This window comes from Lutra lutra, chromosome 18, assembly GCF_902655055.1.
Source record: "Lutra lutra chromosome 18, mLutLut1.2, whole genome shotgun sequence".
NCBI classification, from domain to species: domain Eukaryota; kingdom Metazoa; phylum Chordata; class Mammalia; order Carnivora; family Mustelidae; genus Lutra; species Lutra lutra.
The window spans coordinates 2,859,326-2,887,113 of record NC_062295.1 but is presented as its reverse complement, the minus strand read 5'-3'; the positions used below and the strand labels follow the sequence as shown (position 1 = coordinate 2,887,113).

The 27,788-nt window shown below is 54.1% G+C and overlaps 2 protein-coding genes across 3 annotated transcripts in view; one reads left to right on the top strand and one right to left on the bottom strand.

The window, feature by feature from the left end:
• Positions 1 to 6,694, bottom strand: part of DNASE1 (deoxyribonuclease 1) — a 53,895-nt gene extending 47,201 nt beyond the window's left edge. For both annotated transcript variants that reach the window (XM_047714362.1, XM_047714360.1), the window contains exon 1: positions 6,557 to 6,694. The gene's annotated coding sequence lies outside the window, so the exon portion shown is untranslated. The remainder of the gene's footprint in view (positions 1 to 6,556) is intronic.
• Positions 6,695 to 6,856: 162 nt separating this feature from the next.
• SLX4 (SLX4 structure-specific endonuclease subunit) lies at positions 6,857 to 27,687 on the top strand. Its single transcript, XM_047714357.1, is given in 17 exon segments — positions 6,857 to 7,009; positions 8,724 to 9,428; positions 10,833 to 11,057; positions 13,013 to 13,199; positions 14,033 to 14,245; positions 16,224 to 16,432; positions 16,520 to 16,836; positions 17,391 to 17,463; positions 17,466 to 17,630; positions 18,117 to 18,205; positions 19,054 to 19,200; positions 19,854 to 20,023; positions 20,974 to 21,389; positions 21,392 to 23,224; positions 24,942 to 25,041; positions 25,781 to 26,197; positions 26,627 to 27,687. Coding segments are annotated over 16 exon segments (5,298 nt in total). The 5' UTR covers positions 6,857 to 7,009; positions 8,724 to 9,085; the 3' UTR covers positions 27,021 to 27,687.
• Positions 27,688 to 27,788: the final 101 nt, after the last annotated feature.

Genomic DNA, 27,788 nt, shown 5'->3' with positions numbered 1-27,788 from the left:
GGTAAGAATATTCCAAGTATAATGGCCACAAGCTGCGTACAGATGTGGAGAGGAGAAGACAATGGGGTCAATGGACTACAAGTTCCTATCAAGGTTAGAGAAAAAATGTAAAAGCAGCCAATCCCCCAAATGTAAACTCCAGGTTCCCTGGGATTTGGGGGAAGGAAGATAATTTGGTGAGATGGTCAGTCTGCATTTAGACACATCTGGGCTAAGTACTAAATATGCTTTGTTAGCTTTGTGACCTTTGGCAAATTACTTACCATAAGCCAATTTCCTCATTTATAAGTTAGTATAAAAATATTTATCTAATACAGTTTTTCAGAGGATTAAGGAAGACAACGGATAGAAAAGGCCAAAGAAGGTGCCTAAGACATAACTCATAAATGTTCTTTTCTTCCTAGAGGTAAAGTTCAGTATTTTTTTTTTTTAAGATTCCATTTATTTATTTGTCAGAGAGAGAGAGAGAGTGAGCACAGGCAGAAAGAGTGGCAGAGGGAGAAGCAGGCTCCCTGCGGAGCAAGGAGCCTGATGCGGGACTGGATCCCAGGACGCCGGGATCATGACCTGAGCCGCAGGCAGCCGCTTAACCAACTGAGCCACCCAGGCATCCCATAAAGTTCAGTATTTATTCAGGGCCAAGTTCAAGTTCCAAATTAAAAGTTTCCTTTACTAATGGGCACCTGTTTGGTAAGGATCAGACTTAGTTTCAGCTCAGGTGGTGATTTTGGGGCCAGGAGATCAAACCCCATATACAGCTCCACACTCAGCCCAGAGTCGGCTTGGGATTCTCTCTCTGCCCGCACCTCCCCCCACTCTCCCTGTGCATATGCACTATCTCAAGTAATCTTCTTAAAAAATAAGTTTCTTTTACTAACTATATGGAGATTTTCAGTCTCTGAAATGCTTTTACCCAGTTACATGAATGTAACTGAATAATGTGATAAATCATATGTGCAAATGAATATGACATGATAAACAGGACATGTAAATTTGGTGAAAGCCACTCTTATGAATATTCCTTATATTTATAAACAATTTGCTAACTCAATGAAATATTAAGTGGAGCAGTAAAAGAAATTCAAATTTAAAATTACTGAAGACAGGGGCACCTGGCTGCCTCACTCAGTAAAGCATGTGATTATTGATCTTGGGATCACGAGTTCAGCCCTGCATGGGGTATAAAGATTAAATATTTTTAATGGGGTGCCTGGGTGGCTCAGACGGTTGCACAAGCATCTGTCTTCCGCTCAGGTCATGGTCTCTGGGTCCTGGGATCAAGCCCCACGTCAGGTTCCCTTCTCCTTCTCCCCCTGCTTATGTTCTCTGTCTCTCAAATAAATAAATAAAATATTGAAGATAATGCTCTATTTCTTAGGCTGGATGATAGATACACTTGTGCTAATACTCTGTTTATCAGTATTCTTTACACTACTTATGTTCTTTGGTATACAGTATTTCACAATAAACTGCGGAAAGTGAAGAGTCAGCCTTCAGCCTTGAGCGTTTCCTCCTAAGAACTGAGAAAGGGTTCTGGTTGCATAAAAGAACTGGCAAGTTGTTCAAAACAAAAGCTTCTACCGTTTATACGGCGTATATTTATATGGGGTACACATACACCATATATAACCAAAGGTTAATTATATTATTAGTATAATCATTAAAAATAAACAGGGCGCCTGGGTGGCTCAGTGGGTTAAGCCGCTGCCTTCGGCTCAGGTCATGATCTCAGGGTCCTGGGATCGAGTCCCGCATCGGGCTCTCTGCTCAGCAGGGAGCCTGCTTCCCTTGCTCTCTCTGCCTGCCGCTCGGTCTACTCGTGATCTCTGTCAAATAAATAAATAAAATCTTATAAAAAAAATCTTTAAATAAAAAAAAAACACATATTGTAACATGCATTCCACTGGATATACCAGGTCTATACCATGTTTTGTTTATCAATTCATCCATTCATGGGTTGTTTCTATCCTTTCGCTATCAGGAGTATAAGTTTTTGTTTAAACAGCTTTTTTCCAGTTCTTTTGGGCAAACACCGAAGAACAGAATTATTGAGTCATATGGTAATTCTACGTTAAACCTACTGAGGAACGACCAAACTGTTTTTCCACTGCAGCTGCACCATTATGGCTGTCAAGCAATGTATAAGGTTTCGGATTTCTCCACATCCTTCCCAACACTTACTGAGATTTTGAGGGTTTCTTAATTTTCTTTTTAAGGCTGTCCTAAGGGATGTGAAGTGGTATCTCACAGTGGTTTTGATTTGCATTTCTCTAATGACTAATGATGTTGAACCTCTTTTCATGTGCTTGTTGGCCACTGGTATCTCTTCTTCAGAGAAATGTCTATTCAAGTCATTTGCCCATTTTCAAAGTGGGTATTGTCTTTTTGTTGCTGAGTAAGAGTTCTTTGTACATTGTGGATACTGGACCCTTATCAGATATAACTTTCAATTGTTCTCTCCTGCTCTGTGGGTTGCCCTTCCCATCCCTTGACAGGGCCCTTGGTGCACAAAGTTTTACATTTTTATTAAACCCAATTCTTCTATTCTTTTGTCTTTTGTTCCTTGCTTGTACTTTTATTGTCATCTCTAGAATACATGATCAAATCAAGGTCATGATTTGTTTTCTCCTAAAAGTTTTATGGTTTTGTTCTTCCCTTTACGTCTTTAACCGATTTTGAATTAACTTTTGTGTATGCTGTAAAGGATCCAACTTCATTTTTTTTCACGTAGTTATTCTGTTGTCCCGGAACCATTCATTCAAAAGATTCTCCTTTCCCCAAGGAACGATCTTGGCATTTTTTAAGATTATTTATTTGAGAGAGAGAGAGAGAGAGAGAGAGAGTGTATGAGCAGGGTAAGGGGCGGATTGAGAGGAACAAGCAGACTCCCCATTAAGCAGGGAGCCCAACACCATGGTTGATGCCAGGACCCTGAGATCCTGACCTGAATCTAAGTCAGAGGTTTAACTGACTGAGCCACCGAGGTACCTCTTGGCATTCTTGTCAATAACCAATTGCCCATGAACATGTAGGTTTATTTCTGGATTCTTTATTCCACTGATATATATAGGTCTAGTCTTAGGCCACTAGTGCAGTCTTCATTACTGCAGCTTCGTAGTAGAATTTCAAATCAGAAGTGTGCATCCAACCTTGTTCTTTTCAAGACTGTTTTGGCTATTGAGGGTTCCTTGCAATTCCACATGAATTTTAAGATCAGTTTTTCCATTTGAAAAAAAGGGGGGCAGCTATTGGAACTTTGGCTATTAGGATTACACTGAATCTACAGATCCCTTCGGGGAGTTCTGCCATCTTAACAATATTAAGTGGAAAATGACTTAATTTTAACAACAAAATTACAAATTCCATTATCGACTTTATTGGGGAAAATGCTGTTTTGCAGCTGAAGCCAAAACATCTGCAAGGAATCTCCCCTTACACTCATCTAACAAAATTAATAGAACTACATCACACAAAAGGTAGCAGTGATAGACCGGGAGAAATGCAGCATAACCCCGAATGACCTTCTGCGCACTGTTAAATGTAAAACTGCCCTTTCATCTGATTTCAACAATTTTAGCAGTGTAGGAAACAGGATTATACAACAGCAAGTAAAAGTTTATATGACCAAAGAACTGAGGAGACACACAATTCTCCCTTGTTCAATCTGCTCTCTCCTCAACTCTTGCCAAGACAAATGAGAAGGAGCTGGGCAGGTTTTGGTTTTGTGATTTACAACCAAACCACAGACCTGGGACAAGGACCTTTCACTTCTTTCAGAGAACTGTTTAAAACATTAATTCAGTGGAAGATGCCCAAAGTTTCCAAAAAGGAAACATTCCAGGAGAGTAAGGAAGTGATAATCAGCATACTCAAATTTTGCCTGTTTCCCCTGGACCCCAAAATTATCTCCTCCTAAGGGCTTTGAAAACAGAGCCTCTTCTTGGAATAACACTCCTTACATTGTATCTAAAATTTTCCATACACTTCTGCAACCACTTTCTCTTTCTGATAAACTCTGTAGGGTTTATTACACATAACCTTTTAAGACATTAAATGTTCCTTCATGTCCTTGGCTTTAGTGGTTTATCAGGGCAGGGTCTGCCACGAAGGCTGGCAGTTAACATGTGGTATTCCCAGTGAAGTAACATATACGTAGTAACATAGTCTCTGGACACATCCCTCAGCTTCATCACATTAGGCTACTCCTGCCTATTCCAGGGGACCAGTGTGACCCTCAGAGCTTCTGCTGGAGGTAAATCACAATAGGGTCCAAGTCAAAGTAGCTCCCATGGTTCACCCTGGGCCAAAGAGAAAGCTGCGCCAGGACTTTGTTCCTCGAAGGGAGAAACTATGTCTACCTCCAAATCCCAATAACCTCTCACCCAGCTTTTGGCATCTCTTCTACTTAGCCTACAGGACTGGATCAGGAGGTATCAATTACATGTAGGGATCATCAGAATCACCTGTGAGACTTTCAAAAGATACAGGTTGGAAGGCTTGGCCAAGATTTATTCAGCAGATCAAAGAGTGGTATCCAAACATTTCCAGCTTAACATATTCCACAGGTAATTCAGTTGAGAATCTAAGGTCTAAAGAACACTTCCTTCCCTAAAATATACTTCAAATAACTAATTATCCTCAAAAGAAAAAAATGCCAGATTTTTTTTTTCCTTCAGGAGGGAGGGGTTTCTTCCCCTAGCCGGTAAGAGATCTGAGTTCTAAACTCGTTGAGGTCCTGCACTTTCAATTCAACTAGAGAAAAACCAGCACCACCTTTACAACTGGCCTTCATTATCAACCCAGCCATGTGAATCAATCATGTTTTAAAATTTTCTGTATCTTATGATGTTCTGACATCTTAAAAACCTTGCTGGTGGGGAGAGACTGCCCTTCCCAGGGCTAGCTAATTCCTAAGGATGGTAATCAACTTACTTGGGAGCAGCCTGTCACATCCCAAACAATCAACTTCTTTAACACTCACAGACCAAACCAATGTTTTCCGCTCCCTCAATCATCCCAGGGCCAGGGACCAGGCAGCTAGCCGCTATAGCCCAAAGCCCACCAGAATTAAAACTAGCCAGTCCTGAAATGTTTCTTCTGGCCTGCCTTACCTTTCTCAAGGCATAAAGGCTGGGAACTAGGTTTTCCCCTGTCTCCAGCTCTGCCTCCTGACCAAAACCCTCCCTGGGACCTGATGTGGCATGACATACCCTCTTCTATCTGGAAATATAACAAATTCTTCCAATGGCACTGGCCTCTCTCTGTTCTCACCCAGTCACCTCTATAAATTAAAATCCCACGGGTACAAATCAGACACTCCAACCATGCCTCTGTGCGGCCACTACTCTTGCGCTGTTGACTGACCTAATCCAACTGGAAACCATATTACAACTTAGGTTCCCAAAACCATACGGAAAAAGCTCTCGGGAGTCCTATGAGCTTACTCGCAACTAAATATCGTAGGACCGAGTAATTACATTCTTAGGTATATACCCGAGAAAACTGAGAACACACAACTCCTGCAACCTCGTTCACAGCCACATTATTCCTAACAGCCAGAAAGTCCACCAAATGATAAACAGGGCGGAACAGCCACGCAAGGGAGTATTATTCAGCCACTCAGAATGGAAGAACCAGTTCATGCCACGACATGGATGGACCTTAAAGACATCGTTCCAAGTACACACCAGACCAAGAGGCCTCGTACTGCACAAGGCATTTATAGAAAATGAACAGAACAGGCCCCGCCCCAGCAACAGTGGTTTGTGGGCCCCGGGGAGAGGGAACGCCGGGGGAGGGGGGTATCTGCTCCTGGACAGAGGGATTTCCATTTGGATTTACAAAACCTCCGGGAATGACACGGTGATGACTGCACAACCTTGCGAATGTACGAAAAACCACCAAATTGTACACTTTTAAGGAGTGAATCCTACGGTGTTCCGTCTCGGAAACAAACCCACCTAAAGGTATTCTCGTGCTTCCACAGCCGCGGCTCCTCCCGCGCTCGCGGTCTCCGTGAACCGACCCACACCGCACTCCGGACGCTCGGCCCGGAAGCTGCGAACGTCAACGCGAACGCCTGCGTACGTCCCCAACGTCCACTCCGGACCACGCTCACTTCTCCTGAGGGTTACCGCGTTCTCCCAGGGGCTCCCCCGGCCTCCAGTCTGGCGTGCACAGGTCCTTCCTCACGTGCGCCGACGTCTCCCGAGCGCCCCCGGGCCGGGGATCCAAGCACAAGGTCCTCAAGCTGGAGGCCGCGGCGAAGCCCTCCGGCGACACGTGACCGCGCGCACCCGCCAGCCGCGACGGCGGCCCGCTGCTCCCTCAAGCGGCCACCGCCCCCCCCCCGCCCCGCCCTCCCGGCCTCCGTACGCCCGCTACCACCTCGGCCAGGAGGTTGTCCTGCCCCGACCTGCCGCGCTCGGCGCGTCTCCAAGACCCTCCCTCCGCACGTGCGCTCCGAGGGGGTCGTCTCCCCCTCGCAAACATTTCCTGTGGGCACCGTAGGGGACCCAAACTGCAACTAAATACTGCGGCGGGGCCCTCAACTTACCTTGCCTGGTCCTTAACACTTCACAGACTTCGCGGGGCGCCGCGAACACCTGAGGCCACCCCGGCCTCGAGCACAGCACTCAGCCGCGCGCCACCTCGAACCGTCCGGAAACGCTCTCAGCTGCGCGCCTAGGTCGCAGAGGACGACGGGAAGCGGGGCGCTCGGGCCGCTCCGCGCCTGCGCGGGCGCTGTCCTTCGCCGGGGGTTAGGGGCGGGGGCGCCGTTTGGCGCATGCGTAGGCGCGAGGCTCTCCGTTGAGAAGGTGCCTCGGCGGCGCCGGAGGTAGGAGGAGTTGGGCTTTAGGGCTGGGAATCTGCAGTCGGGAGAGGAGGTCCAGTCGCCTGGGGCCGTTCTCGCTGTCGGGGGTGAGGGAGAGCTTTTCTCGCCCGCGGTGGAGAGAGGCAGGAGCCACGCTCGGGTGGAGGGGGCTGGGGCAGCCTGGAGGGAGGAAGGGTGAGGCGGGGATCGGGTACCCTCAGGGTCACGGCCCGGGGGTCAGGCTGGCGATCGGAAGTCGCTGCCTGGCTTCGTAGCCGCCTGAGTCCTTGGAAGCCCTCCCCCAGGCCGAGCCCCTCCGCCCGCTTGCGGTGTGTCACCGGGTCGGGGGGAGCCGGAGGGTCCGCCCCGCGCTGCCCACTCATTGATTCGGCGCCTGCTGCTAGCCGCGCCGCGGGTGCCGGGTGGCGTAGACGCAAGTCCCCAGCCCTCCGGAAACTTGCAGATTCCTTTGGCAAATACTGAGCGAGCACGTATAGGAGGTGGGCTGTTGTCGGACTAACGTCACAAGCCCTGTGGAGACTCCGCGGTGTGTGGAGGGTGGAATCTGCACTAGCTCCCCACGTCCCACGGGCTCGATTAGGCGCCCGGACACCGATCCCCGCGCCGATCCCTGCAGCCATCTCTCCCATTGTACCAAAGTCTTTGCGGTTGAGTGATGGAACAAATGTCGAGTTTTTTTTTTTTTTTTTTTTTTTTTTAAATCAGGTGTCTAATCAGCCAAAGAGAATATGAAGTAAAATAGATGAGTCTGTGCCCTCCTTAAGTTTTGAGCTTAGTAGGGGACAGATAGTAAGTGGATAAAAATGTAGGGGCCAGTGCCCTAAAACCACCCGCTTGGATTTGATCCCAGCCCTGCCACTTCAAAAGTGGTGTCAAGTTGAGCCAGTTTCTCATTCTTGTGCCCTGACTCCTTGCTGTGAAGGGATGACAGTAGAGTCCACGGAATAGGATTGTCATAAGGGTCACATGAGCTAGACTTGTAAAGCAATTAGACCCACACTGGCATACTGTGAGCAGTCAATAAATGTTATTACAAATGACTGGAATTGGTGATAAGTACAATTGTGATGATGGAAAGTAATGGGAGTGGAGAGGGTCCCCTTGGATAAAGGATGAGGGGAAGCTTCTCTAAGGAGGTGACACGCAAGAGGAGGGTGGGCCGGCCATGCGGAGTAGGTTACAGGTACGCCTGTCTGCCCGGCACAGGAAAAATAGGTGATTAGTTGGGCTACTCTGACGAAGGAGGTTGCACTTTCTATCACTGGGTCATTCAGTTTTGATTTTTGAATCGCACTACACCGTGCCAGTGTAAATAATCATGCCTGTAAGACCAAGGTTTTGCAGTGGTCACCATTCCAGTCACCTGAGTTTGGAGAGCTCTTGAAGTGAGAGAGGGTGGAGAAAAGTGGCCCTTTTTTGGTTAGGAAGCATTGCTCACATGAGTGATGGAGGAGCCTCCTGTGCTCCTGTCTTGTTTCCTCCCAACCATTCACGTGTGTATTCTCTCCCTTGGCTGCCTCCCTCCCTCTGCACATTAAGTTGCCTGTTGATAGGGCCTAAGAAAGAGTTTTTCTCCATTTGGCCATCATCTTGTTTCTGCGGTGACTCACCCTTCATGGGATTCATTCCCCAGATTTCAGCAAAAACAACACTCTTTCAAGGTGCTCATGTTCTTTCTTTGATGGGTTTTTAGATCCCTCCCCCGGTGTTGTGTTGTGTTATCCTGTAAGACCATGAGTTTGTGTTCACCAGGCTGTCCTATTTGACACAGATATTGTTACTCTGAGGACGTTGCCCATGCTCCACATCCTCTTGTACCTTCCTGGAAGAAATGGCGTAAAATGCAGTGTCTGTCTCCTTACATTTAGATGTGTTTGGTTTTCTACAGATGTGACATTAAACAAACCAGTGTGCTTCATCACTGCGGAGATCTCGGAGTATTACCTGGGCATGGAGTTCGTATGTATCCTATCGCAGAGGCCTCCGCTGGACAACAGAAGCTCTCAGATGTGAACTTCAAACGTGCTGCTTAACAGGGACGCAATTTGAAGAAAGGCATTTTGGGTCCTTATGGAGGGGAAAACACTACTTTTTGCTCAGTTGTGCAAACTCTGCGGGTGTCCTAGTGAGAAGCAGAGAGGAGCCGTAATGGAGCTGCAAGTCTGAAGGAGACACTGCCAGGCTCGTTCCCAGGCCCCCAGAGAGACCTCACGCCTCTGACGACCACCTGCAGGCCTTCAGGCTGGTCAGATGATGGATGAGTCAGACGATGATTTTAAGGAACTCTGCGCCAGCTTTCTCCAAAGGGTGAAAAAGAACATCACCAAGGAAGTGTCGGGGGAAAGGAAGACACAAAAGACCTCCAGCAGCACTCAGATAAGCAAACCGAAAAGGACCAAACCAACTGCCACCAAGGACAAAGCCCTTCAAGGCCCCAGGGAGAAGAAGACTCGGTCTGGCAGCCAGGCCCCAAGGACTAAAAAGCAAGGGGCACCCAAGTGGCAGAGGAGTGAACCCGCTCCCCCTGAGAATGGAGGGGGAAGTGTGCTTGCCTCTGCTGCGCTCCAGGAGGGTGTGCAGAGCACCCAGACAGGTAACTGGGCCAGAACATCTGCCAGGATGTTTCCAGAGAGGAAACCAGAGGGGACTGTATTGTTTTAAACCAGGGGTCAGAAAACTTTGTGAAAAGGGCCAGACAGTAAATTATTTGGGCTCTGCAACCCTGGTCTCTGTTTGCAACTTCTCAACTCCCCAGACAATCTGTCAGCAAACAGATGGGCTGTGTTTCAACCAAACTTCATTAACAAAAACAGGCAGCCCCCTGAGGACCATAGTTGGCCAATTCCTGTTTTAAACAGTGGTCGTACAAAATAGAACCGTTATGTGAATTTTCTACATGATTATGTTTGGGGCCCTCTGCCCTTTTAGAGTTTCCTATGAAGGTTTACATTATGTGTTTGACACAGGTCACGTGAGCTGAAAATAATGCTGCTTCTCTCATTGTCTTGAATTCCTTCCAGGCGGGTAACTGGCAGTGGTGCCGGCCAGCAAGGCTGCTCAGAAGGCAGTGGGAAGCTGCCAAATAGGTGAAACGCCCGGGAGAACCTTCAGGTCCTTCCTTTCTCCTCCGAACACCTTTGTTCTTTTCTTTTCCTTTGTTTGCTTGAAGCAGGTTCCTTACCTGCTGCCCTTGGTGTACCGAACCGTGTGTTTAACATACATTCTTCAAGCAGAACCAAGAACCAGCCTTGCACAGGATCTTTGGGCTCCTGTGTTCTGTTTCTAAACACTTCTCACCTTCACTTCCTGACCTTAACTGATCTTTTTTACTAGTGCGGTCAGCATGAGCTCTCAGTGGAATAGTGGTGAAGAATGAGCTCGCAGAGACTGTCATAAGGCGTGTTACCGAAATATCATTGGTCCTTCAGGCCCCTTGGGAGCAGTGAAAGCTACGCATGATTCCTCCAGAAAGCCGCACCCCCACGCACACCTGCGAAACTTGCATAAACCTGCCAGGGGCTTCACGAAGCCTCACCAGAACCCATCTGCGGACACCAAGTTAGGGAAGAACTTATGACCTTGGAAGATAAAAATGTTTGTCGTTAATATTTCTTTAATAACAACTTTATAGAAAGAATTCACGTTCTATAAAATGTGCCCTTCTAAAGCAGGCAGTTCAGTCGTTTTAGTGTACTCGCACAACTGCGTAAGCATTACCACGGCTCACTGTAGAACATTTTCATCACCCCACAAAGAAACCCTGTGCTCATTAGCAGTCACTCCCCGTGACCGCTCCTGTCACAGGTATTTCTGACAGGTCTGTTTGTATTACCGCCAACGGTGAGATTACCGATAATCAGTCCTACTCACACTTGGGAGTTAAACCTAAACTAGTTGGTAAAGGACCCTTGAAACTTGGGTCCAACCTGTATCTGATGGAAGGGGCTTTGTTTCTCCGGTTAGAACAGATGCCTGTCAATGTTTCTCTCTTTGCCAGAGGCTTCTCTGGACAGCAGCTCCCAGCCGGCTCCTTCCTGTCTGACGGTGATGGCTCCGAGTCCCTCCAAACCCCGGACGGCAGAGCTGGTCCTCCAGCGAATGCAGCAGTTCAAGAGAGCGGACCCCAAGCGTTTGCTGCGCACTTCGGAAGGGCGCTGTCTGCAGGCTACACTGGAAGAAGATGCCCCAGCAGGCTCTCCAGAGGAGATGACGGCGGGGAATGGTATGATGGGAGTTTTGTATATTCCCGTCTGGGATGAGTTCGAACTCTGCAGAAAGGGGGCCAGGAAAGAACACATAGTCCTTGAGCTGCTGGTGGGGGTGAGTGCTGTGCCTGGCACTGTACCTTGGCCACTTCATTGTGTCTAGCCAGAGAGTGAAGGGTCCCTTGGGTCATTTCTCACTTAGCTTCTTTGACAAGGTATGCTTTCCTCTTTTTATTTTGACATTTTATTATGAAATTTCTCGCATACAGAAAGATCAAAAAGAAAGACTCCCAACGAACCCCCATTCCCTCAACCTGTACGTAAGAATTGTTAACACTTTACCGTATATTTCCTAGATCTTTAAATGTGTATGATTCCTCTGTACCATTCAAAAGTAAGTGCCAGACGTGATGGCGCTTCCCCCCACGGATGATCTACATGATCACGATGCTCTTGTCTCGCCTGATTCCATAACGTCGCCTAGTGTCCAGTTCTTATCAGAATTTCCCCACTTGTCCCAAGGACAGCTTTAGAGCTGGTTTCTTTTTTTCTGAGAAAGGCTCCGCCAGAAAGCCAAGTCTCACACACTGCATATGCCACAGTTCAGTAGTCTCTTCAAGTCTAGACTCTAGAACAATCCCCTTGTCTTTTATTTTCATGATACGAACTTTCAGAAGAGTCTGGGACAACTGTCTAAATGTCCCATTTTCTAGATTTGTTTGATTGTCTCCTTGTGGGGCCACTTCCCGTAGCCTCTGGGGTGTATCACAGGCGAGTGGACCAGACGGCCGGGCAGCCCCAGGTGAAGACAGCGCGGCGCCGTGGGTGTAGCTGCTGTGCACGGCCCATTGTACCGCCCCAGAGGCACGTCAGATCCCTGGTTCTGAGCTTTACCCCCTAAACGACACAAGCCCTCATCGCTGGTGAAAATATACAAAAGGGCAAGAAATAGGCAGAGACTGTTGACGGCCCAAAGGCTAACAAGTATGTCTTCTCCTGGTAGCGTGTTTGCATCCTGAGGGCACCGAGGACAACCACACAGGCAGTGACGGGATAGCTGCTGTGGCATCAGTCCCGGCAGCACCGACGGGGTGTGTCAGAGTTGCTCAGCTGCGGCACGAGCTTTTGCCCTACACGTGACTCAGCTGTTCCCATAGATTTTCATGGCATACCCAGGAACGCTCAGTGCTCAGGACAGAGAAGCCATGTCTTTGTCGTTGTTGTTTAAAACCGAGCACCAAAACGAAGTGTGATCTTTTCTGGCTTCATTCCTGTGATAGGCCACAGGAATATTCAAGAACTGGGGATTTATGAAATTCACATCCCCCTGTGAGTGCCTACGGTCGGCTCCAGCAAAATCAGATGTGACAGAGGGCCACGGCAGTGGGCCCGGCCACTCTGGGAGTGGTCTCCTGGCCAGAGTCAGTCAGTCCATCCTTTTGTCTGATGCTAGGAAGGAGACTCTGCATTTTAAGAGAGAAAGACATTTCGCTTTGACATGGTTCTTCTAGGATGGGCGAGCTTAGGAAGGGTCGTAGCAGTAGGAAAGGCTGAGCTTTGAGGAGAAAACCTAGACTTATTGGGATAGGAGCCTTATAAGCCTGGCACGCCTGAGGTACACGACTTCAGCAGAAGTGGGAAAAAGGAACAGCAGGCTCTCCAGGAGCTTGTGCTCAGACAGTAGTCCTGCACCAGCAGCATCTCCTGGCCTGTGGGGAGTCTCGGGAAGCTCCACCTAGACCGTGGGAATGCGAAGCTGCATTTTAACAAGCTTCCCGGGGGTTCTTAGGCGCACTAGAGTCTGAGAATTAGGCTCCGGGAGCCCTGTTTATGTACCCCCCGGACGGTACCCGCAGGAGGCAGAGCGGAGCTGGTCTGCTCTCTCCGCGCCGCCTTTGCTGTCCATGCGCTCCGACAGGTGCTGCGGAGCTCTGAGGGGCAGCCCGTCCTCACAGACTGTGCCTCCTCACAGGGCCTGGGCCCAGGCTTCCCGCCACCGAGAGCGATGCTGCAGCGGCCTTGGCCCTGCGGCAAGAGTTTGGGGAGCAGCGAGCACCGGCTCAGGAGGCTGACCTGGAGGAGACAGGGTTGTTCTGCCAGATCTGTCAAAAGAACCTCTCAAACATGAATGTGACACGAAGGGAACAGCACGTGAACCGGTAGGAGCAGCTTGACTGTCGCCGCTCTGGGGTCACCTCTCCCATGGGTGTGACAGACCCAGGGGAATCTGTGATGGGACTCTTGGGACACCTGCCCGTGACCATAGCACTTTGGTGTCAGCCTGTCCTTACTGGTTTTCCAAACGGCTTGCTATTGAGAGAGAAGTCCCGTAGTACACAGTTCATCCTCTTAAGTTAACAACTCAGTGGCTTTTATTGATTATATTCACAGAATTGTGCAGCCATTACCACTGTCAATTTTAGAATATTTTCGTTACCCCCAAGAGAAGCCCTGTCCCTGTTCGCGCTTGCTTTCCCTCCCCCCCGCCAGCCCCGGGCAGCCGCTGGTGTCCCGTCCACGGATTTGTCTGCTCGGGTTGTCCGTGGAATCACACACATGTCACCTTTGGGGTCTGCCTCTCTTTCCTTAGCACAGTGTTTTCGAGGTTCAGCCGGGTTGGAGCACGGGTCAGAATTTCGTTCCTTTCTACGGCTGAGAAAGCCCGTCTGACGGGGAGACCAAGTCTTGCTCACCCGCTGCCGTGCACTGCCTTTCGGATGCAGGCGTAGAGCGGCATGACCGTGTGTTTCTCGGACTGCTCTCACTGCCTCGGGGTACAGACTCAGGAGAGGGGTTGCCATTGTCAGACACGTCCTTGTTCCCGTTAGCCAGCTTCGCTAGCAGAAGGAAAATTGAGAGTTTGGAGGCCGACGGCAGGCTGCGTGGAGGAGCTGGCTCCGGGAGAACAGGCTTGGGCCCACGGCCTGTCCATTCTGACATGGACGCACGTCACCGGGGAGAGGGTTCTCCTGTGTTGACTGTCTTCCTCCAGGTGCTTGGATGAGGCTGAAAAGGCACTGACACCCTCCACACCTCGGATCCCCGAATGCCCAATTTGTGGCAAGCCCTTTCTCAGCCCGAAGAGCAGAATGAGCCACTTGAAGCAGTGCGCGGTGAAGATGGAGGTCGGCCCGCAGCTCCTGCTCCAGGCCGTGCGGCTGCAGACAGCCGAGCCTGACGAGGCCTGTGGCACACCGGCGTCGAGGTGAGCCAGATGGAAAGGAGGAAAATCAGAATACTCTGGTTTTTTTCTTTTGAAAGCCTTTGGTAGCGTTAGAGAACAATAGAGCCCTAGAACCTTCCTGCTTCTGGAAATGACATATTTGAGAAGGAAATCAGGCGCAGTCTCCGCCGTGACTGAGGAGGCAACAGATTCTGCACCCTGAGGGCTTTCAACTGGTTCGTGTGTGTGTGTGTGTGTGTGTGTGTGTGTGTGTGTGTGTCTCTGCAGAAAAGGACTGGTTGGCCTGGTTTCCTGAGGTCCTTCCCAAGATTGTCCCATTCTCTCAGTCCTACCAGTGTCCTCTGGAGTGGCGAGGAATCTGGTAACGCACTTGACCGTGTCCATTCACCCATTCCTGTGTGGCGTGCCACGGCTTCTGCCCCCATGCGGCCCGTGTCTCCTGTCCACAGAAGAGGACTCAGCATAATTCACAGAGTTGGCAAGACAGAAACACAGGCCTTTTTTTTTTTCCTTCTTTTAAACGTGCATGAATTAAATTCTCAGGTGTTTCAGTAGGAGGCTCAGATCCTTGCCGGGAGCAAGTTCTTGGCGAGATCACAGGCACACAAGCAGCTCCACTCCCCTCGGTACCACCCCGGCGCTGTGGACGCCGTGTTATGGGGACGAGCTGGTGCAGACCCCGGACTTCTGTAGGTTTGGGACTTCTATCCTTTGACAGCTGTCAAGAGCAAAGGGAAGGCCAAGGGTGCTGGCTCTGCCTTGCACGCAGGTTATGGGCATCTGAGCCGGGCCCGTGGCAGGAGTCAGGTGGGCCAAGGCAGATTCTTGCTGGTGAGCCTGTCTGTCTCCTAGCACGTCAGCATCTCGGACCTGGAAGCCCAAAGGCCCTGGCACAGGCGCTCTTTAAGCCACAGATTGCCTTTTGCCAGGACTGGATGGAAACCACCTACTCAGATGTAGCATAGCTTCTTCAGTACCTGGGGTGAGAAACAAGACGTGTGGGTCCTTTTAGAAGGTTGATAAAGTAGAAAACTATAGCAAATGGACACCTTACCGAGGCTTTGAGCTGCCTCTGCCCGAAGGCCACGCCTGGGATGTGTGGAGCTCTGGGGCAGTCAGATGCTGGCACAGCTCCTGGCCTTCTGGGAGGCAGTGGTCATCAGGTGGGCTTCCCTAAGCTGAAGCAGGGCTTGTTTAGATCTCCCGAGTGATGCCTGAGATTCTGGAGCCGTCCCGGGCCCAGGGACAGCATGAGTCTCTGTACAGGGTGCTTCCCAGAGCACCCCCACAGCTGGGTTTGGGCTCCCAGTTTCTCTGTCACCTTTGCCCTCCTATTTCTTGCTCAGCCTGTTGGGGTTCACCAGGCGGTCTAGGTCCCCAGCCGGAAACTCCTTTAGGCGTACCTCCGACCCAAATGAGCTGCTGATACGCTGACCTCCAGGCTGGCTGACCGTGTTGGTGGTCGCGGCTGGGAGGCCTTTCCTTCGGGCCTTGGGCAGAAGCAATGCCCACAGGCCCCTGCAGGAGGGGAAGGGATCCTGTCAGGGCCAAAGTGGCCAGGACTGCCTGAGGGACGTCTGAAGTGTTGATGAGCAGAAGGTGATGGAACCCAGGAAGCTGAGTCAGAGCCACTGAATGCAGCTCCACCAGAAGGGTTTGGCCACAGCTGGGGTGTGCAAGGACCACTCACAGCTTTGGGCACCTGCCAGGAACTTAGCAGGGTAGCATCACATGGAAAGACCCAGACCCTCCCCTCTCTGGACCACACTGAACTTGGCCTGGGATCGTGAGGTTACACGAGGCAACAGGATGCTGTTTGGGACTCCCAGTGAACGTCCAGAGTGGTCTTTCCCTCTGATGGGTCCACGTTTGTGCCTTTTCTCTCCCTACCATAGAGGAGAAGGGGTCCAGGCCTCTCCCCTCCACTGAGGACACCCTCAGAACAGGAAGTGCTCAGACCTCTGGCCTCACTGACTTTTCTGTTTGGCTGCCTTTTAAGCTTCAGGAATCACATTGGAGGTCTGAAGCGGAAGGGAGCCCCCAAGAGGAAGGAGCTACAGAAGAAACAGAAGGTCAATGAGCCCGAGGCGCCGTCTGAGGACCTGCTGGTGGCCATGGCTCTGTCCCGGTCTGAGATGGAGCGGAATGCTGTGCCCTCGGTGCTCAGACTGGAAAGCGCTTTCTCCGAGAGGATAAGAGTGGGGGCAGGTAGGTGTCGCCCCCGGCTCTGCCACCACTGGGGCTCAGGGTGTGTGGCAGCTCTGTCACTGACCCTGTGCTTCTGTTTACCTTCAGAAAAGAAGAGTCGTAAGAGGAAAGTGCCTGTATGCCCTCCCCCGTTGTTAGTCCAGGACCTGGAGACCAGAGGGAGGCAGACAGAGGACCGAGTGGCCCAGCTCTTCGCAGAGGAGATGGAGCTGTCCAGCACGCCGCCACTGCCCGCGAGCAGGATCCTGAAGGAAGAGCGGGAGAAGGCCGGACGGCATCTACAGCCGCCTGGGGGGAAGCAGAACTTTTTGTGGGAGGGCAGCGCCCTGACTGGGGCCTGGGTTCTGGAAGACTTCTACACCGCAAGCCTGGTCCCTCCCATGGTGCCCCAGCGGCCCTCGAAGGTGGGTCCTCCCCTCTAGGCACACAGGTGGCTCTAGGCAGAGGCTAGCAGCCAGGACGGCAGCCCTGGGCACCAACAGAAAGTCCAAAAAGGAAGGAAGGGTGGGAAGTCGGGCGTGCAGGCTGTAGCATGTTCCTCTGTACAGCAGCTGATGACTCTCCTGGGAAAAACAGGGAGGCCCACTGGTTCCCAAATGGATCCTGTTCCTGGAGAGTGTGAGGGCGTGTTTGACACGCAGTCCGGGGCCCCATGCTGGGGGACAGTGTCATCTGCCCGGTGCGGCCCAGGAGCCGGACGAGCCTGCTGCGGGTGGGCCTGGAGTCGCTGCATGCTTGAGGCCATTCAGATAACATTAGGGGACAGCACCCTCCGGGACCTCCCGCAGATGTAGATGGAACAGACATGGCCTCCAGCGTGACAGAGGAGCCCGCTGAGAGACGGTGACAGGAGGAAGCTTCCCAGGGTTGCTCTGGGCTGTGGCTGGCACTCTCAGAACTTCTGTTTGGTGGCTGTCGCCATGGCCACACGGTCACTCAGCCTCCTGACTTCTTCCAGGGTCGTAGCCAGGAGCCCACGCTGCCGCCGGTGCCGCCTAATCAGCCAGAGCTGGGGATGCGAACGCCACCTGCTCTCCCAGTGCCCCGCCTGTGGGCCGTGGCCCCAGGAGCCCATCACCCTCCGCCAGCCAGAGAGAGCACCAGGCCTTGCAGGATCTTGTGGACCTGGCGAGAGAGGGGCTGAGTGCCACCCCGTGGCCCTGCAGTGGGGGCCTGGCACACTCAGGAGGGGCCACAGGTGAGACCCTGGATGGGACACCTGGGCCAGCCCTGCCCTCCCGGTCCTGCCTCCCCACAGCTGTGGCCATGACCTTGTAGCCTGGGGACAGTCGCTCAGATCCAAGGTTCTCTGGCTTGTCTCCATATGGTGAGGAGAGCGTGGTCTCTGTAAGTGCTTTCCCTTTTCTCCTCAAAGATGGATGTCATACAGGTGAGTCCATCAGTTTCCTCCAACTTTAACCGACGACAGAGCCCTTGCCCAGAGCCAGCGATCATGCAGACCGTCCGTTTTTACTACCTGTGTACTTCTGGGGGCGCGCAGCGAAACTCGGTGGTTCGCTCGCAGTGAAGAAGCCTTCGGGTGAAGAGCACATGTCTGGGGCGCTGGTCTGGGCTGCGGGTCTGGGGCGCCGCTGGAGTTGGCCGACCGACACCCGATGCCCCTTCCCGGAGACGGACGCTGCTGGGAGGTGATGTTCTCTTAACCTGTGGCTCCTTCTCTCAGGGACGGACATGTCGCCCACCGGCCTTCCACCGACTGGTTTTGTCCTGCCACCTGAGGAGAAGCTCCTGGACAGGGGCAGCCACGCTTCGGTAAGCACCGGGGCTCCTCACCGAGCGCTGCGCGGCCCGGCCCTGCTCCCCGCGCTGGGGTCCTGGCCACCGCAGCGCGTCCTCTGCTCTGGCAGGCAGCTCCCACCCGGCCCCCAGAGCCTCGCACGAGTCTGCTGCCCACTCGACAGCCTCTGAGCTAAGCCAGGCGAGAGCCCACTCGAGCCTCCTGTCCCCCTCTAGGGCTCTGCTATGAATCTTCTGTCCCTTCTGTCCTTGAACTCTGGGGTTACCTCAGTAGCCAAGCCCTGGGAGCCTGCTTTGTCTTCGGAGCCTGCAGGGACCCCTATTGCTCTGTGAGGGGGCCTCATGCCCCCAGAGTTTCATCCGTTTGTTCAGGACATGCAGGTCCTGGCTGGTCTCCAACTGAGGGTTCACGTTCTGTGTCAGTGATGCTCGGTTGGAAGTTGGGTTTTCCTTAGAATGGATGTCATTCTGTTAGTAGACTAGTATCAGCCAAACACTCACCCCAAGGTCTACCTGATGACCAAAGCACGTAGTCAGAGAAGGACTGAGGCTCCTCTCAGCTGGGTACCCGAACAACCTGGGCTCGGAGTCCCTGCCTGTCACGTCGGGGCCACACACGGTGCTTGGGAAGCGCTGAGCGCTGCTGCGTCCAATTCCTCGTCTCCTCCCCCCGCCCTGTGTCCGGCCAGGGGACCCGGTGGGATGGAATTTGAGAAAGAAGCTAGCATTGTGCTAGCGTGTACTGCTGAGAGCCTCAGGGCGACAGAAGGTGGGACCCGCATGGGAGCCCCGCAGACAGGAGCTCAAGGCACCCCTGAAGTCGGGGAACTGGCTGTGAGACCCATCTGCTCCCCTCCCTCCAGCTCACCCTCGGTTTGCTGCTGGCCGACCTCAGAGCCATGGTCGATAACCCACAGCTGAGTGACGTGCAGCTTCAGACGGACCGTGGGGACGTGCTTTACGCCCACAAGTTCGTGCTGTATGCCCGATGCCCCCTTCTCATGCAGTATGTGAGTACGGCCCCTGCCCCTCCTCCCTCCCGCTCCAAGGGCTTCCGCACATGCACCTCCGGCCTCCTGCCCCCTTCGCTCCCCTCCGCACCCCGCACACGTGCACCCACCTCCCTCTCTCCTCTCAGCGCACCTGCTTCGGTGGAGAGACACGGTTGAGGCTAGGAAGTGGTATGAGGAGATGAGCTGAGGATTGGAGAGCCTCATATTGCTTGATCGGTTGAATAAAAATCCATTTTCTCCAGACCTGTCCGGTTTTCCTCTGTTTCCATAACTAGGAAGTCCTGATGGACCTGCTGGCAGACATTTCTGTGCTGACCTGCACCAACACCCGTGAGACTTGAATGCGTGCAGCAGGAGTCAGGTGCACGGCTGCCGGTCCCTCCCAGAGAGGCCTCGTGCCTCTGATGTGTCTGTCGAGAGGGAACCAGTTGGGTGCTTGAACCTCTATCACAGTCTGACTTTGCCCGCCGAGAAGTGTTAGGGCCTGACCGGAGTTCCTGACCAGCAGACGGGCGCAACGCTGGCCGGTGCCGGTGCTGGGGACGGGCTGCATGGAGGCGTGGGGACGCACGGAACCACCCAGGCCCTCTGTGTGGCCCCACGTCCTGTCTGGGAGGTCGTAACCCTCCTTAACTGGACTTCATTCTCAGGTGAACAGCGAAGGCTTCTTCGTTGTGGAGGACGGCGATCCACGGAGCCAGCGTGCGCTGCTGAGTGACGTGAGCACCGAGGCCACCCGCGCGCTCCTGCACTACCTCTATACCGCGGACCCCGGCGTGCCTCCCCGGCTGGTCCCTGACCTCAGCGCTCTGGCCCACAGGTCCGGTGGCTCTTCCCATTTACCTTGGCATCTGACATTAACCGACGAGCAGGTTGATGGCCTGCAGGAGGCTCAGGGCTGAGTCCTTCCAGGACCTGTTAACCCTGGGTTTATGCTCAGTGATGACCCCACCCAGGATGCAGTGACTGGCAGTCTGGCCAGAATGGACACTGGCAGGCGAGCCCAGCGCTGGCGGAGGACGGCCTCTGCTGGGTCACATGGCTCTTAGCTCCCCAGACGCTGCCACTCCTTGGTCGTTTGGCCGCAGAAGCTGAATGTTCTTTCCCAAGTCCCCGGGAACGGGAGTGTGAACAGAGTGTAATGCCTGTGTAGCTGCTGGGGGTGTGCAGGCACTCAGCTCATCCACGCGGTGTTGGGAGAGGCAGTGGGTGGCTCAGCAAAGCGAGCTGTTCTAGCTCCTGACAGGGCTAAGGGCCTCTGGGAGAAAGCCGTGCTCGCCCAAGGCCTTGTTGCCCCTCAGCTGCACTCCTGGGAAGGGATCAGCGCAGCCCCCCGGATCCTGAGTGTGGCCATCAGACCAGGGAGCCTTCAGGAAGGCAGCAGGCTGGTGCACCGTTGGCCCCGGCTGACCGGGGCTGATCTGGTGTCGGGTTTGCATCAGTCTCTGAGCTTCCGGGGCCTCCCAGGGCAGCAGACTCACCAGCTCTGCAGCACGATTCCTGTCATCGTCTGCTCAGCGTGACACACCCCTTCGTGTTCGGGCAGCAGAGTTAGCGAACCCTGCCCTGAAGGTCCACAAGTCTCTTCTTGAGCTCTGCGGCCTGGGGTGTTGCCGGCTGTGCCGGGCACCGTCGCCGCAAGGGCGCAGGGAAGGCCCTGGCCAAGGCCCGGCTGTCGTCCCTGTGAGGACTTGCACTCCGATCCTCACCAGCACTGGGCGCCTGGCTGCCGCCTCGCAGGGCACTGATGCGTGGCATTTCCTGTTGCAGGTTTGGGGTTAGCGAGCTTGTTCTTCTGTGCGAACAAGCGCCTGACGTGAGCGATTCGGAGGACGGACCGTGGAAGCAGAAGGAAGACAAGGATTGTGAAAGCCGCACGGAGAACTTCCAAGAACTCTTGAGGTCCGTGTGGGTAGATGAGGAGGAAGAAGCGGAGGCTTTGTTGAAATCTGAGAGCCTTGAAGAAGACAGAGAAAAAGTGAATGAAGCAGAAATGGAAGAAATTTATGAATTTGCAGCCACTCAACGAAAGCTGCTCCGGGGGGAAGGAGCTCCAGAGATCAAGGAAGAAACTGACCAGTTTGGGGACAATGGTCCAGTGTCTGCTCAAATCCTAGCAAGTGACCAGGTCAGCGAGCAGTCAGAAAATGCAGAACAGATGGAATCATCTGGTCAGGAAAGAGGAGAAGCCCAGCCAAACAGAGGAGCGTGAGACAGTCCACGCCCCTGCCACTCCAGGGTCAGTGTGTGGACGAGGAGAAAGCAGGGGCGCCAGAGGAAGCACTGGGTCTTTCTGGCTCCCCTCCCCCTTCTGGGGGCCATAGGGAAGGGAGAAAGGAAGGCAGGTTCTGGTGCTCAGCTGATGCTCCTGCGGCCCGGCTGCGCTCATCAACTCCCAGAAGATGCCGTGGGCTGTCCCAGATCGTGAGCCATCTCCAGGAAGCCAATGGCACTGTCTTGGGACCGAGGGCGGGGAGCCCTTGTGCCCCTGCTCCCCGGCAGACACCCCCGTGGAGCCCGTGCCTGTCACAGCTCCCTGGAGGCCAGAGTCCTGGCCGGTCACACCTTCGTCCTTGTCTCAGGGGCGAATCACCCTCGCCAGGGCCCCAGCCGCAGGGCAGAGCTTCCAGGGTGGCCTCCCGGGACTCCCCAGCAAAGCAGAGGAGGAGCAGGAGCCTCCTCACGATACTTCAAGATCCAGGCCTCCAGAAGGGCGAGGACCGTGGTTCCTTGTTGGAATGCAGAAATAAAGGGGTTCTGACCTCCCCAGAGAAGTCTCCATCCATCGACCTAACGCAGTCAAAACCTGCCCGTTTGAGTTCCAGATCTCAGAACACTCCATCCAGCAAGAACAGAGAAGATGAGATTATTCTTTTATTGGATTCAGATGAAGAACTGGAGCTAGAACAAAGCAAAATAAAGTCAGGTTTTAATGGTCCCCTGGAAGAAAGGAAAGTTCTAGAAGTTAGCCCCAAGTCTTCTGAGCTGTTTTCTGTCATCGATGTTGATGCAGATCAGGAAATTCTCCAAAGCCCAGCGAGAAGAGAGGCTTCCCTGCAGGGCGGGGAGGAGAGGCCAGCAGGGAACCGGGGTTCTGTGGGGGGCAGAGGGACCCCTTGGCTGTCATGTGACCCCGAGAGCAGCCCCGAAGAGGACAGCACCACAGATACCTCATGGCTCGTGCCCGCTACGCCACTGGCCCACAGAAGCCGCGACTCCTCCTCGCAGACACAGGTAACAAGCCTCAGGCCCGGGGCTTCGGTGGACCTCATGGCTCAGGTCAAGCCCTGGGCCCCATTAGAAAGCAGGAGCGGGCCCGAAGCCGCAAGTATGTCTTCGGTCGTCACCACCCCGATGTCATCGTCATGCCTGGTCCCCACCTATGCAGGCATCCCCAACAGCCAGAGCCCTTCTAGAAGGCCCCACCCCGGGTGCCACCAGCACGGCTCTCCGGCTCCCTGTCCCGTCTCTGTTGGCCTCACTGATCTCACCAGGCAGTCCCAGAAGCACTGCCCCCCGGGGCCTGGCCTCCTGAGTCAGGCCATCGCCAGCGAGGTGGTGGAGGTGGAGGACAGCGAGGATGAGCAGGAGGCGGCCTCGCGGCGGGCGAACAGCAGCCCCCTGCTGAACGGCGACCCTCCGATTCCAGTGGATGACTGCCACTGGCACGTGGAGCCCCTCTCGCCGATTCCCATTGACCGCCTGAACCTCGAGCGGACCGGCCCCCTGAGCCCCGGCAGTCCGGGCAGTAAGTCTGGGGAGGCCCCAGACGGCAGTGGCTGCCACTCCCCAGCCCTCCCGGCCACCACCCCTACCTGCGGAAGCTACACTGGCCAGAGGAAGTCTCAAGAGAAGTTCCCTCGGGCCGGCTCGCCTGGGAGCCGCAGGCCGAGCTTTCTGAGCTCCGCTCTGTGGGACGATTGGGATGGAGAAGGCCAGAAGTCTCCAGAGCTGCTTCCTCCAGCCCAGACACTGAGCGCTGATGTTGCTGCTCAGAGCTCAGAAGCGCTGGAGACACCAAGTGAGTAGCGGGAGGGTAGTGGTTACGCTGCTTTACACGGAGGGGCTAGAGGGGGCAATGGAGACAGTGTGGGGTGGCGGGGCTGCGGGGCCTCCCTTGAGGAGGGAGAAGGGGCTTGTTCTCAGACCTGCTGCTTAGCCGGGTCCCATGGCTCCTCGGGCCCCTGTTAAAAGCCCCCATATGTAGACCCCACTCGAGGACACTGAACCAGCGCTGACCTGTATCACCTTGTGGATGAGCCTCGGAAACAGGGTGCTCGGTGAGAGCCCCCTGGCACGGAGCACCACGCGGCACGCAACGGCATTTATGTGAAATGTCCAGAGCGAGCACATCTGTGGAGACAGAACGTAGACAAGCAGCTGCCATGACAGGATGGGGGTGCAGAGGAGTGGGGTGCGGAACCTCCTTTGGGGGTGAGGTTGCTTTGGAGCTGGAGGTGGTGGGTGCAGTGAATTAGACATTGTGAATGTACTAAGTGCCTCTGAATTGTGCACTTTAAAATTTTAGGTGAATTTCCATCCCAATTAAAACAACCCCAGATGTGGCGAGGGTCGGGGGTTGGCTGTGAACCTCGGTCCTTCGTCGTCTACCCCTCCAAGCCCATGGAGGGGTGCAGTTTCCCAGCTCATGTCAGTCACAGGGGAGAGTCAGAGCCCCCAGGGTCAGCCCCTTGAGGAGTTGCTGCCCATGCCTGGTCCCCTGTCAGGCAGATGCTGGGAGGGCCAGGAAGGGGCAGGGTTGTGCAAAGCAGTGACTGGTCACAAGAAAGCAGCCTATGGGCAGAGGACGTGTACGCGACCTGGTGTTCCATTTCCTCCCCAAATCCGAGACCAGCTGGGCATAACTGACCGGCACTCTCAGCCTTGAGTGGGGATCAGAACTGTCTGGAGAGCTTCACCCCAGAGTGGAGACCAGAATTTGCATTCTGGCCAGTTCCCAGGTGGTGCTGTGAGAATCAGACTTCAGAGCATGGACCTTATTAGTCTGAACTCAAGGTGGGCTTCCAGGAGGTGACAAATTTTCTCAAATTATATAAAGAATTTTGTGATTTTCTCAGGAGATATCCTATTTTCACTAGAGTCTCCAAGGGCTGCATAAAAAGGATAAAAACCAAAGTCCATATATTCCTAAGTTGTTCCATTTGCTTTTAAAATACAGATTTCTTTTTAAAACAACAGCTTTACTGAGCTATTATTCACGTACCATGACGTCCACCCTTTAAAGTGTACAGTTCCGTGGTTTTTAGTCCGTGGACAATGTCCTGCACGGGGAGGTACAGGCTTCAGTTAGGGAATGAGTAAGTCACGGGGCAGAGTGTAGTCAGTGGTGTCACAGCAGCACAGGGTGACAGATGACAGTCACAAAACAAGCCAGACCGCACAGTTAGCTCAACGATGTTCTGCAGCCATCACTGCTAGTCCCAGAACATGTTCACCGCACCCATCAGCAGTGACTCCTGTGCCCCGTCCCCCCAGCCCCTGACAACCACGAGTCTGCTTTCTGCCCTGTTCGCACTGCACGACACTGTGGCCCTAGTCACATGCTGCATGATGCTTTCCAGCAGGAAGACAGGGCCAGCGTCCAGCGGGGAAGGGGTGCGGCAGCATGGCGGCTAGGCTTTCTTCAAATGCACTCTTTGTCTTGGTGCTGCTGCTGAGCCCAGAAGAGGTAAGTCCAGGTCCCCTGTGCTGAAACGTGTTTCTTTTGTTCTACCTAGAAGGTGCTAATCGGAAGAACTTGCCCCCGAAAGTGCCCATAACGCCCATGCCAAGGTACTCCATCATGGAGACTCCGGTACTGAAGAAAGAACTGGATAGGTAGGTGCTGGTCTTCAGACCTGCTCTGGAGCGGTCCCTGCCCCCTTGTACTGGTCCGGGCTTGGCGAGGCTGGGAGCTGGAGACCAGCCGTGGGGCTCTGGTAGCAGGAGCCGCGGGGGGACGGAAGCCTGTGTGACTGCTGGCTCTCCGCACACTGTTCCCCAGACTACAAGTTACCCTGAGACGCTGAGAGATGAGACCCCAGCCGCCCCTCGGTTGGTAGATCTGCATGGGCCTGTGGACAGACATGGGCCCTTGCCTTAACAGTCCCAATAGAGACCTGATTTTTTAGAAGAACACAAAAATGTCATCCCAATCAGTGTGCTCTTCACCTTGGGCCCCAGAAGTGTTATCACTGCCATCGTCACTGAACCTGGGCCTGGCCCTTCTGGAGTATTCTTCAGAGTAAACTCAGTTGGCAATGTAGAACGTGCTCACAAAAGTCAGGCATTTTAAGATTTCATTTACATGGGCGCCTGGGTGGCTCAGTGGGTTAAGCCGCTGCCTTCGGCTCAGGTCATGATCCCAGGTCCTGGGTTCGAGCCCCACATTGGGCTTTCTGCTCAGCAGGGAGCCTGCTTCCTCCTCTCTCTCTGCCTGCCTCTCTGCTTACTTGTGATTTCTCTCTGTCAAATAAATAAATAAAATCTTTTTTAAAAAAAATTTCATTTACACAAAGCCATTAATTTGCTGAGAACTGTTAGCTCTGTGCTGAAGTTCACCTGTTTTCCCATTCAGGTTTGGCGTCCGCCCTCTACCCAAACGCCAGATGGTCCTAAAGCTGAAGGAGATATTCCAGTACACTCACCAGACTCTGGAGTCCGACTCAGAGAACGAGAGTCAGTCTTCCCAGGGGCCCCCGCAGGCTCCGCACAGCCAGACCCACGCCAGCAGGACCTCCAAGGCTCCCAGGGCTGCTGGCCGTGCCCGACTGGAGGCCGCTTCTGGTCCTCTTCCCCAAACGTCCAAGGGCTCCACTAAGACCAAGGGCCCCCAACATCAGAAGAAACAGCCTGGTGGAAGCATCCCTCCCATGAGCTCCTCACCGGCCAGGGAGGGGCCTCCAGACCCTGATGGGGACGCCCAGCTCCCGGCCTCCCAGGAATCCGTGGCCTCCTCTGTGGACAGCAGTGACAGCTCCTTTAGCTCACTAAGGTAATGGGATGGGAGGACAGGGCCAGGGGGGCTTCGTAGGTCCCCTGACCCCGGGTCTGGGATTTGGCATAAGCCAGGTCTAATGCCGAGAAATCCCGCTGCCTTCTGGATTGGAACTGGGAGACGCCATTGGGGTGAAGGGCCATCCCCTGTGGGCCTCCTAAGCAGACCTCTAGAGCTCCCGTGTCCTCGCCGCACAGGATGCTCTCTGGCTGCTGGCAGTGGACTATGGCCGAGGGTCGGAGCCTGCTCAGGCAGGAGGCTGGGGGGCGGGGAGCATGGCAGCCTGGAGCTTCCCGCCTCGCGGGGAGGCCATCCGTGCCAGGGTCGGGCTCTGCAGGGGACACCCGCACTCGTTCCATCAGAGGGGCTCCTGGTCTCAGGCGCTGGAGAGGACAAGTGTCACAGGGTGTTTCTCGTCCCTTTCAGCTCTTCTTCCTGTGAGTTTGGAGCGGCCTTTGAGTCTGCAGAGGACGACGAGGGCGAAGAGGAGGGCAGCGCGTCCCAGGCGGCCGTCCCCGCAGCAGCCACGGAGGAGGCCGTGAGGCACTACATCCGCTCCAGGCCGGCCCTCTACCGCAAGGTCCTGCTGTACCAGCCCTTCGAGCTGGCCGAGCTGCAGGCCGAGCTGAAGCAGCACGGCATCCGCGTGGCCACCCAGAAGCTGCTGGACTTCCTGGACGCCCACTGCATCACCTTCACCACCGCCGCGGCCCGGAAGGAGAGGCTCCGCGGGAAGAGGTGGCAGCCGGCGGGCAAGAAGAGGGGCCGAGCCGCCAGGCCGGTCCGTCCCTCCCCGTCACAGGCCGTCAGCGGCCTGTGAGGCTCTACAGCCGCCTGCAGCGAGCCAGGCCTCCACGGCCCTTTCTGGGTCTGGGGACCGTATCCTTCCCCAGGAGAGGGGCCACGGCACCGAGCTGGGTCGGCTGTCCCCAGCTCCTTTTCCTGGGGTTGTGTTCGGAGCGTGGCACCCATGGCCCTTCCCTCTGTCAGTGCCCGCTGTTTGTCTCCCTTTAACCCCGCCATGCCCCCGGGTGCTTCAGGAGGGCGGCAGGCGGGGTTCTCCAGACACACAGTGTCCCCGTCCTGAGACGGATGCCCAGGGCCAGCTTGCCCCTGCCCCACCTTCTCTTCCAATCGCAGCCTCCACTAGCACACCAGGTGTCCACCAGCCTCTCGTGCTGCCAGGCCTCGGCTGGCCCAGCCATCCTGCCCAGACACCTGTCCTTGTCACCAGCAGTCTCCAAACTAGGCAGTGCAGGAGGGCCCAGCACAGCTCCGAAGGCCCCAGAATCCACATGTTGTTTGTTCTGGCTCTGTCGGTGTGTAGTGAGGCTGTTTCCAGCCTCTGGAGTGGGGTGGAACACAGGTGACAACCAGAAAGGAAGAAAAGTTGGGGTGTCTACATCCTTGTGAATGTCTCGTTGTTTTAAATACAGTGCAGTCCATTTTCTATGATGTGCAATAAAAACAAAAAGGCTTTATAAAAATCTTCCAGACGCTCCACTGTAGAAAGATAATGAGGGAAGCCGGCTGGGAGCTCCGCCCGCAGCTCCCTCACTGCCCCCACACCCGAGTCTGCGGAAGGCCT